At 36.2% G+C, this 12,199-nt stretch overlaps 1 protein-coding gene across 4 annotated transcripts in view; it reads right to left on the bottom strand.

Annotated features, from left to right (window-relative positions):
- Window positions 1–12,199, bottom strand: part of STAU2 (staufen double-stranded RNA binding protein 2) — a 169,474-nt gene that overhangs the window by 60,605 nt on the left and 96,670 nt on the right. For 2 of the 4 annotated variants that reach the window (XM_068672103.1, XM_068672102.1), the window contains exon 13: window positions 3,458–3,571. The exons of the other annotated variants lie outside the window; for them this stretch is intronic. In XM_068672103.1, coding sequence (XP_068528204.1) covers window positions 3,458–3,571 — 114 coding nt within the window. The remainder of the gene's footprint in view (window positions 1–3,457; window positions 3,572–12,199) is intronic. 4 annotated transcript variants of the gene reach the window in all.

A 12,199-nucleotide genomic window follows, 5' to 3' on the forward strand; every position in this document is an offset into this window, starting at 1 on the left:
GGATGCTTTCAGATACTTAGAAATCAAATAGAAAAAGAAATAATTTGTGAAGAAAATAAAATCTAAAAATCATTAAATTTCTGCTGAGGGAGTTGGCAAACCTGAATGCAAAACCCAACAAAACATGTGGCAGGCTAGACTGCAGTAATAAATACTATAGTCATGTTTCTCTCTTTTTACTGTTTGCCAAAGGAAAGATGAAAGTCAAAGGAATAGCTTAAAAAATACTGCTTCATAACCAAATAAGTCATACCTTGTCATTCAGACATTTGGAATAGACACTAATTAGTGTACCAATATGAAATGTTTATTTTAATCTGCAATTGCTCAAATAGATGAAGCATTGAAAAAAAAATTACACCTATTAAAATCAGAATCTAAGCCAATCTAAAGAATCAAAAGATGAATTTCCCACAGTATACAGAAAAAGACAAAATGACTTGGAAAAATTCAGTGTTAAGACTTATTAAATTTTAAAAAGCAAGATAAAATTCTAATATAGGATTGCAACCACACTGGTATCTATTGGGTAACAAATCTCCCACTAGATGTGAATAGTGAGAGAGATTCCTATACTACAAAAGATAAGTCCAATCTAAAAGGTAGACTATAGTGCCATCAATCAAATCCTGATTTTTTATTTTTTTTTTGATCAAGGTATTTGGTCAGTTGTAGTCCTTCTGCCACAACATTCTGGTTTAGAGCTGTTTTATTAGATGCACTCACACAACAGATTCTACCACTTTCCCACAGACACTATTCCAGAGTCTTAGCCAGCCAGTCTATCCCTTAAAAATAAACAACCCCCAAAAAATCACCACCAGAATTTATAGAATTTATGTTTTAGAATGAACACAAGAAAAATTATCTTCATAAGCACAGAGGTAGACAAATCCTGAAGTCAAGCTATGTCAGGCCTCATAGCTGACACAAATCAGCACACCTCCACTGAAATTAGAGGTGTTCAGGTGACTAGCCTGTCATATTTACTATAAAGTACAAAAGAGATGATGTGGAATTAACAGGTGACTTAAAGAAGAGTTTCCAGTTTTACAGCACTACATGGCTACCCTGCATTTATGCCATTTGAAACTTTAAAATGAGGACAATTCAGCTTAACAAAGGTACAGCAGTTCTGCTTTCTACTTTTGTAAGAATAAGGGTATCATATAAACCTGCCTCAAGGGAAGTTGTTGGGAAAAAAAAAAAAAAGCAAATTTATACCAAATCACACAGAAAGAATAAAGGAAATGGATTTTTTTTTTCTAATCAATCAGTCCTTTAAGAGATCTAATTTCATCAATAATTAATTTCAGTGCCTGAAAAACACTCGATGTACTTTGTTTGCTAATGATTCATTTTTCTATATTTATTTAGGTGATGACAAATAATGCTTCAACATAGTCTTGCCATTCCTCTTATCAAACATAAACAGTCAGTAGCATCCTTCTTCCCCTAAAAGAGGAATGCCTTTCATATTTAGAAAGAGGACAAGCAGAACTTTGTGTCTGCTGACCTCTATGTGGATCTGTTTTGTGACCAAAGGATTGCCAGTTGACTTTTAGATGATTATTTTCTTCTGTTCCCAGTTCAGATTAAATCTTTGCACAAGTAATGTGGGTTCAATAATGCAACAACCACCCCATCATGCAATGATAAAACATTTTTCTCTCCTTTTTAAAAACTATGTGGAAAATTACATAACTAAAAGAAAGAATGAAGGAACAATATTTAAACAGCAAACCGAAGAAAGATTAGGAAATTCTAACTTCAGAATGGATCAGACAAACTTAACTTTACCCATTTGTGTACAAGCTATGCTATAATCTTTAGCTACATGGTTTGATGCAATTTATTTCCTCCCAAAAAAACATCCTGTTTGGAACTCTGAATGGGTCCACTTGGGATCAAACTAATTCTGCAAATAATCTGGAATTTCCTAATTTCTAGGTGCTTGACTTTGCAGACTCAGTAACACTTTTTCTTTTAGACTTCTTAAATGTATAATTATTTAGATGGCTTAAATGTGCTTTTTGCTTACAAAGTCTTTTTCTGTTTACATATCATATTCTAGCCTAAATAAATGCTAAGACAAAGGCCAAGCTGGCTGGTAGCCCAGAATGTAGTTGTTACCAAATTGACAGGGACCACCTTATATTCATGGAAATGTCTAAATATTGTATATGAGATATAAGTACATTTTAAAAGGTGATCTTTACTGAAAGAAAAATTGAGCAGCTTTAGGACAGCGTAAACAAGTTGCTGGATGAAATGAGGACTGAATGGAATACGTCTGTCAAAGTTGTCTGACTTACCCCAGCTCTCCGTTACTGTAAAGCACTGAACATTAAAGACAGGAAGTATCTTCATGTTACCATGTAAATAACTAATGGGCTTAGTTTATGTTAACAACTAACTTAGAATCAGAATCCTCTAATATAAAAAAAGAAAAAAGAAAAAAGAAAAAATAAAAAAGAAGAAAAAAGAAAAAAAAAAAAAAAGAAAAAAAAAAGAAAAAAGAAAAAAAACAGCCTAAAATATGGGTGGGTGTTTGAACCTTTTCCACAAAGATAAGAAATTCTGATAATTCTTAAGGCAACTTTTTTTCCTTACAGAATCTTACATAGAGTAAGATTTAATCAGACTAAAGACAGAGTCTGATTAAATGTATAGTGAATGTGAGCATAGTACAATGTCAAGATAGCCCACAAAAGTAAATAAAAATGCTATTTTTTCCAACCTACTGAAGATCTGAAAGGTGCAAGGCTTGGTTTAAAGTTTTCTACTACTTGACTACTTGTTTCCTTTTTGCTTTGAAAACTTGTGGAGTATCAGTGTTTTGTCTTGTTGTTATACATAAGAGTGTTGGAGGACAAAAGGCTAGAATGGAAGTCCCCCTCAGTTCCCATCTGAAGCAGCAGGGTGATGAGTGATTTTTTTTTTTTCCTCCTGGCTATTTGCCAGAAGCTTGATTTAAGCATTTTAAGAATAGCCAAACAAAATGTGAGTTTTAAACAGCCTGAATGAAAATCCTTTTTCTTTCTGAAATGACAGTTTCTTGTGACAGGCAATGGTTAGAGATGGTGGCTTCACTTCTCTGTTCTTCCAGCTACCCATAATCTTCCAGCAAAAATAGGATAGACAAGACCCGATATATAGACAAAATTAAACAAAACTTTTGCAGAAACCTTACATCTGACTTTAAAACCAAAGCAAGATCTTCAGGCTTTCTTAATATGTCTTAAAAATCTGTAACAGGCAACATAGCTTTGTCTCCTTTTTGGGTCACTCTTTAGAGATTCGGGATTTCACTATGGAGAGATAGGCAGATCCCATTGACAAGAACATGCCATATGAAAAACACAGTATGTGTCTAAATTTATAATTTAGTAATGCTGACATTCTGGCCTTACTAGATATTAATAAAATCACAGCAGTGTGGGTGAAGGTATTATACCTGGTCATGGCTGGCTTCAATGGAGCTTCCGATACCTTGGAAAGTCATCTGCACAGGAGACAGTGTCAAACAGGTCATACACTCTTTGCCATTTTGTCTATCACTGTAGTGTACCTATAACAGAATAACATACGTAATCTGCTAAACACCAGGTTTGTACAAGGGAATCATGCTAAAATACTGTCCCTTTTCAACAAGTTTGTAAGAAGAATTCCAAACATTTACATTGAATTCATCTTTAATATAAAACAAGGAGTGTGTAAAATATTCTAGATAGCCATATACTATACTGGGGCCAAATTTTCTGTGAGTTGTCTGTTGGATAATTTTTGTGCTATGTTCTCCAGTTCCTAGGACCCTTTAGACTGAATACAAGATGTTATATCTACACAATTACAAGAACCTAGTTTCAAGTTATAGTTTCTAACCTAGATGTCAAAAAGTTTTAACAGTATTTTGTAGCTTAGATATAAAACATTCGTGTAAGTCATTATACCTCCAAAAACCTGGCAACAACAGTTTTAAGTTTTCAGTTGAAATGCCATTTCTACTAAAATTCACTAACTTTCTTGACATGGCTAAACAAGGTTGTATATTTTAATTTGATTTTGTAATTAAATCAAAATGACAGATAGTGTGGTGAAGAATTCACTTTCTTCCTGAATTATCTACGCTATCTTTTTCTAAGAGTAACTCATTCTTTACTAATGTCAAGGTGTGCATGTTAAACCTGACTCTTGCATGAAATACAGAGGAAGATATTGCTTCTACTTGAATTATTTTCCTTGTCTTCAGGCCCCCTTCAGATAGTTCTTAAATCCCCTAGAGAAAGTATGGATTTTACTATGTTGAGACAAAAATTAAGTTAAATGTTGCCAGTGTTTCATTATTAAGAACAGGTTGCCACTCATGCTGAATTGTTGAAATATTACAATCTGCTATGTAGCTCCTGGCTTCTAGACAGGCAGATCAAGCACTTCGTTCTACAGGAGAGGTGGAATTTGGTTTATGGTGGTAATTTACATTGGCTATGTGACCCCTGTCAGAAATGGAAAGAGAGATCAACTCTGCTGGAGACAGACCTTTTATGTTAGTATCTATTTACAGCTGTATAGATCTCAGGCAAAGGTTATATGATAAAGCCTCATCTTTATACTTAGGCTATAAAATTAAGTATTATTATTTCTGAAGACAACTAGGAACCATATTAGAGTTGTTCCTGTGGAACTGTTTAGCAACATATATGACACTTAATTGTATACTGTGTGTACTATATGGACTGTGCCTAAATCTTTTCTGCCACAGGTGTAAATTGGGAATACTTCAGGTGAAGCAAAACCACTGCAAGGCTGGTTAAGCAAGAGGAAAACCAAGTCACTGCTATATTGCAGAATTAATTTACTGACAACACATAATAAACAGTTTAGCTGTGGCCAAAAGTAAAATACAGAATGCAAAATGCATGTAGTGCATATAGAAATATTGATTTCACTGAGTCCTTGTTAAAGCTTTCTGGATTATCCCTGTCCCTCCTCCTCTCTCAACCCCCACAATATGTGCCTACTAAATTGCCTGTGGCTTTCTGCCAGAAAAGCCATACTACTCACTTAGAAACCACAAGGGGCCCCTTCACATATACAATGGTTTAACTTTGATTAATCGAAAGAGGTATGAAGGTATGAAATTTGGCTTGCAAATATAAACTGAAGTTCTTTGAATGTCAAGGACTACTGTTATGACAAGAACTTATCAAGACTCCACAAGTGCAGTATCTAGTTGCAAGCTAGATATTCTGCTGAGTATGTGTTGTGGGAATGTGATGTGGAGAAATGGGGCAGAAAAACTCACAAGGATGGTTCTGTCCCGCAAATGCGATGTTAGCAAAAGGGGCAAAATCTGGTGACCTAGAAAAGTGCATGCTGTAGAGTGCATATGGAGAAATGGGAAAATGGAACTTTCTGAACTGCACAGCATGTGGGAGGCTTACTTTTAATAAGAATAATATGAATAAAGTTACAGTTCACTAATGTTCACTGGAACAAAGCACAGTTAACAAGCTGAAAGAACAAGAGATATTCAGAGGAAATATTTCAACTACCATATAACATTATCATCTGCAAAAGCAGATTTGATCCACAACCTCTTTTGAGTCCCATGTTAAAACTTCAATAAATCCAAAATTTTGGTATCTTTCTAGGCTTAACTTTCCTGAAATAATTTCTTGATGTATTTTTGGCCTCATCTTAATGGATCAAGTCCATTACTTCATAATTTCTTAGACAATAAACCCCTAATTATCTCTTGTTCTGCTGAAGCCCTTCAGTTTAAACAAAATAAATACTTCCCATGTTAATTATATGAAACAGTGATATGCATACAAAATACTGAACTTTGAATGGGGGACAAAATAAAATTTTGTCCTTTCTTGATATCTCACTAGTATACGGATTTATACAGTCAACAAAACACTCAGATTTCCTCTACATTTTGTCATGTTAATGAATAATTTCCTAGTTTGGGGAAGTTTTCTGTCTTGTTATTTATCAGTCCAGCCACTACATTCTTAAATCCTTTGTTTTGTTTCTCTCTCTCTTTTTTTTTTTTTTCTTAAAATTTGATCTATCATTTAAAGTTTGAAGGTGGTTTTTTGTTTGTTTGTTTGTTTGTTTGTTTGTTTTAAGTAAGTGTGTGTGGGTATTTATTTTTTGACCAGAACTCTGAAAGAGATAGTAGTAGTGCAACAGTTATCAAATTGTCTGAATAGTAGCAGATGCTTCTAGGTTTTCAGCCAGCACTATGTTGTAAATGTTTCAGCTTCCATGTCTGTGCTATTACAACTAAGCATGGGAGGAACCTGAACGTCTATAAAACTGGTTTAAGAATATCATTATCATCTGAGGCAGGGAAACACAAAGGCATAGCAAATACTTCCTTCAGTATCCACAATCAAGGAGCGGCAACTGAAGGCTGGCCAAGTGCTCCCAGTATGCTTACACGGACGTTACTAAGATTAACAACCACAGTAGTACTTCTCTTATTTAAGTTACTAAGTGCCTGCAGTTTAAGAGTCATGAGTGCTCAGCTCCAGCTATCCCTCACAGCCCCTCTGCCAGGCAGGTAAGGACAGCGGTGGACGTGCTCCTCCAAGCTCACCCGGCGCTGGCAGCACAGGGCCTACAGCCCAACAAGAAGGACCTAATCGTGAGCACTCATTTTCCCTTTCCATATATTATGTAGGCAAAACTAAAAGAGTTACAAGAGTAATTACCATCTACATCTGAATTTTCAGGCTTCAATTTTTTGTATTTAAGGGACTTTCATAAATTAGCTAAGTGCATTTTAAGGATTAAACAGCAATGAAATTTCACTCATTAAAGTTCAGAATGTTTTATTTGGATAACATATAAGCAGAGATTTTTTTTTATTTTTTTTTTTAATAGAACAGCATTACAATTTGGTTAGAAAATAATGGCCAACATATTGATGTCTGCAGTAAGGGTTGTGCAAGTTTCTGAGTAAAATTCAAGAATCCAGCCTCAGACTGTTATGAGGGATTTACATGCAGTTCTGTTCAGAGGTATGTCTACACAGCACCAAGCACTGCCACAACAAGATCCTGGCAATAACTCTAAAAGAGCCTGCCCATTTACTGGGAAAAGCACACGGCACTGCTCGCTTTTCTCCTGGGTAACTGCACACCGCTAGTATCTGAGATAAATCATGTATAACCCGCTCAGGAACCCCTAACACAGCACTCCATTGTTCTGTGGAGACAGGGTACAAAACCGCTGCGTATAAAACGCAAAGTGCATCCCAGGCATCGAAACAATGAAATAAATCTTAGGTGACTTGTTTTTCCACAAGCACATGCTGTGGACTTACTCATACATGCATGTTTTTATGTTCGATATTCTCAGGAGATGCAACTGTATATCCTTTAAAGAGATTACTTCAGTCAGGAACGAGCTGTATGGCATGAGTATGTATGCAGGGGTACTACTAACTGCTGTATGCATATAGAAATGTATGTGAAGATCTGAAGACATTTTACAACTATGTTGAAATTTGGCCCTTGTTTTTAATATTTTAAATTACTGTAGAGATGGAAATATTTTAAAGTACATTTATAGCTTTGCATAAAGAAAGATATAAAATGAATGTTTACAATGTCACAACTGAATGTGGAATGGCATAGCCAAAATTCTCAACCGCATATATTATTTTATAAAAGAAAACTAAATTGTACTGTATAAAACTACTGTAAGTATTAGTTAAGGCTACTTCTATCATAACACTGCTCCCAAAGCAGGAAATTTCCCATTTCTTTTGTACTTATATAAATACATGTCTCTCAAATCTAGCTTTACTTTGTTATCATTCATTATGTGTAAGTGTTCTGATAGAAACTGCAAAAAAAAATTGCAGGATTTGTCTTGCAACAAGCTAGTTTGTAACACTAGATCAATATGCAATTTTAGATAATGCCCAGAGTTAATCTGCATAAATTATTCTGTAGATACATTTAATCTCCTGGTCTAAGTGGACACTGCTGAATTTGAGCATCCATCCTTTTGCATAAACAAGGACTTTTTTTTTCTGCCTCACAACCAAGGAAGGTGAGAGACTGGCTACAGTACCACATGATAGTTAAGCTCAACTGCAATGTACTACATTACTGTTAGAAATGAGCTAACTGTGCATTAACAGGAGACTGAAGGGAGACAAAATAAAGGCTACTATTTTCACACACTGCTGCTTAGATGTTCACAGTTTGAAACGCAACTTCTGTCTGGCCAAACACTTTCTTTCTTGAACATTTATTAACTTAAAAAAAAATAATATGAATTACCAAAAGAAAGAAGTCATCTGTGACACTGGAGTTCATGTTTCCAAACCAAAAACTACTCCGAGTCAAAGCATCAGCAGGAGTCTTAGAATGCTAGACAGAAATAAACTAGGTAATAAAATGCCATTATGTTCAGCAACGCACAAATCTTCTGGATTGACAAGCTGGGACTATTTTGTTAGAACAAAGGATGGTATTCCTTTAAATCTGCCCCTTAAAGTGAAAGCACTAAATTTACTCCTGACTTTACAGAAAAATTTCAAAGATTTTACACAGGTTGCTCAGGATTTACAGCTACGAACAAACTATATGAACTATAAAATCAGATGCTAAAATAGTAATCCTGACTTGGACAGCAGCCTTGTGGAAAATTTTTGTTCCTTTAGCTTCCTGGTGGAACACTTATCTTTGCCATATTGATCTTACTTTAGCTTACTTTCTCTGTTACTCATCTACTGGTAGTCATATGACCTCATATAAAAAATTTAAACAATCCTGTTTGTGGTCAAACTATTTCATGCATATTTATCAGTGAAGAAATACTCTTGGTGATAAAATAATTTAAATATACTTGTTATTTTCAAACCATTCTTTCAAAGTCAGTTCAGAAGCTTACACAGTACAGTATTCTAGTACTTAAACGTGTGAATCCTTGTATTATCTGCAGAGCTTTCCTAACAAACAACAAGTTATTCTCTTCACAAAATAATAGATTAGTCTCTTCAGACACAGAGTACCATGACAGAGATTCAGAATATCACATTGCTTTCTTACTATCTGCTTTACAATCCCCTATATTTTATTTGTAAGAGCAGAACAGAAGAGGAATACAGTAACAACAAAATAAAATTAGGGGAAAATCCCATTGCATGAACAAAGACTTTTAGGAAATGTTGAAGCATAGATATATAGATATATATAAAAGGAAAAACAAAACAAAACAAAACAATACAAAAGGTAGAGATGAAAAAAAATGTCCCAGATGAAAAAAAAAATCAGACATAAAATAAAATAAAAATTTAAAAAAAATCAGAAAAAAGCATTGAATCAAACTGTTTCCTGCAATGCTGGAGTTCCTTGATGTAGTGCGACTACTAAATATAGTATTTTACTAATCTCAGCGGGGAGCTGGCTAACTGCATGCCCGTCAGATGTTTTTAATGGTCACCCCCTGTGGAACAAATCTAAGGAGCGCATGAAAAACACCCACATTTAAGAAAGACCCCTTGCTAGATCATTAAGGAAAGATAAAGGCCTGTACATTCATATGTGATATATAACACAATCATTGTGTCAAGAAAACATATGTTTGATTAGCGCGCCTCAGGTTCATCAATCGCTGTGTCTGCTTCACAGCAGTGGGCCAGGTCTCCATTGTGGCTACTGCAAGGAAGGGGGAAGACACGCAGTAGCTTAAAGACTGACAGCCCAGCAGTAAATCTTGAGAGATTCAAGCATGCTCTTCACCTACAGAGCTCGAATACCAGCTGTACCATAGTCTTAAATCTTCCCTAAAATACAATCCGAGGTTTTAGACTAAGAAGTAAACCATTACTGTACCATAAATAGATAACAGTAAGCAGACAAAAGACTGTCACAGTTCACTGCAGTCGTATTTTACATTCCTGACTGTAATAAGGCAGACACTTGCCATCTATAAAAGCACGTGAAGTACAAATAAGACTGAAAAACTTGATACGGTTCCCAAAGAGAATATATAAAATAACTGTTAAATGCAAAATCAGTTTATCTGAGCCAAAAAAGCTTGTACATAATTTATTTTATGTTATTTATATATATTCAAAGCTCCTGTTTTCAGTGGCGCAGGGGATCTGGAAAGCTTGGCTGTATATCATGCTCAGTCAGGCAAGGGAGACCCAGCTCTGTCCTACCTCTGGATGTGATGTTTGGTTCTAATTAAAAGAAAATTGGCCAACAGCACGGCTGTTGCAGCAGCATGTGAGATAACCAGTACAGTAAGGTACTTACTCTTTACCTTTCCCCAGTTAAACCTTAACCCAGGTATGCACTTGTATTTGTAAGGCCAGTGTTCCTGCGGAGCACACATAAAATGAGCAACCCTATTTTCAATGGCTAGTGTGCAAAAGAGCAAGAGAGCTGTTTGTCTGATAGGGAAACTGAAATCACAAGATAGGACATAGCTTTCTCCAAAAAACACAACTATGTTGAAGAGCACCTGAAGAGCTCCTCTGTTCACCTACTGTAGTCTACAACTAAAATATTTAACACAGCCATAGAAGAGAGTAGTTTAACTGCAATGAGTTAAAAACACTGAACACAATTACTTCCAAAAACAGAATAAGAAATACCTCATTAAAAATGAATTATTAAGGAATGAAAACACTACAAAGTAATATAAGTTACACCTGATTTTTTTCCCCCAGAAATAGTTGATCTGCCCCTGATCCATTCATACATCATTCATACTTAATGGTTCAGATAACTACTGCATGTTCAGGGATAGGAGTTGAAATTAATTTTGTAATTCACAGTCAATGGAAACATGATAAACTTGCAACTTCCAATGAAAGAATCCTCGGGATCCCCTGTTTTCACTACATGCCCTACAAACAAGGGAGATGAGAGCTGTGTTCTGCTAACAGAGCCACGGAGGAAGAGCTTGGTGCAGAGCACGTGTGGAGGAGCATGTGTCCTGGGTACCATCCAGAACAGCCGACTAAAACGAGCGAGGAATTTGGTCAGTTTGAAGACAGAAAGTCCTTCATGCCTGAAATAAAGCTCTAGCAACAGCATCAGTGGAAATCTGTTTTCATCAACACACTCATTACGAAGGTTGCCACCTAAGTGAAGAGCTAAGCACACATTGGCTATTCTCCGTTTACAAACTGCACGTGAAAGCCCAAAACATGACAGTAATGAACAGGGAACGGGGTCACTGTGAAACCCCAAGTACAAAACCAGCTGCCTGAATCTGCTGCAAACCTGCCGATAGTATAAACACGGTTTGGGTGCAGAATGTAGATACATGACTTTACGCAGAAAGAATCACCTGACTTTAATTAGCCCAAGAAGCAATCATTCCCCTTCTGAAAATCATTCTGCTTCACTGTGCTCTGGATACTAAAGGGGATGGAACAAGATGACAGCAAAAATAACTCCTCTGAAAGCCTCATCTGAAAGTCACAGCGAGAGGAGTAAACCATAACTCGCCTCTTTTCTCCTTCTTCACCCTTTCTTGTTGCTTTTTAAAGTCTTTTGCTTCAGAGCTGAGTTCCCTTATTACAGCTACAGCTGAGCCTACTGTGGCTGCACCTTCACCTTGTTGCTGGCTGAAGCTCCCAGTCTTTCACAGTTTTGGCTGTGTCCCAAGCCACGGTCTGCATCTAACTTATCAAGTCACGTTAGGATTTGCTTAAAAAGATCTTGGCAGGCAGCAAGGCCTGGTGCATTTAGTGCTGGCTGCAGTATTTTGAGAGCTCCTGATAGCTTGCAAAGTTTCTCATATACACAAAGACCCCAAAATCTAGAATTAGTTATAAAAACATAATTTACATACTTTTTTTTTTGTTTTTCATGGACTAAGTTATGTGCAGGGACATGTGGGATAACTTCAATTCTTATTTGCAAGATGCTGAGGAGAAAAGCTAAAATGCTACCAAGGTCTTATACACACTACAGCTGTGGACGCAGGCCATGCCACTATCTAGATGTTCCCCATTTACCTTCCTTCCTTCCTCATAGAAACTGAAAGAAAAAGCAACACCTGGATTGTTTCCGGAGGCAAGAAGAGCAAACCTTCAGCAGCAGTTGAATATAGGGCCTTCTTCCTTGTAAGAGGGAGAGACGTAACGATGGCCAGAGCAGAAGAGAGCTAGCTGAGACAGATTTCTGGCCAGGAGCCAGGTATTTGGAGA

This window comes from Anas acuta, chromosome 2 (genome assembly GCF_963932015.1).
Source record: "Anas acuta chromosome 2, bAnaAcu1.1, whole genome shotgun sequence".
Lineage (NCBI taxonomy): Eukaryota > Metazoa > Chordata > Aves > Anseriformes > Anatidae > Anas > Anas acuta.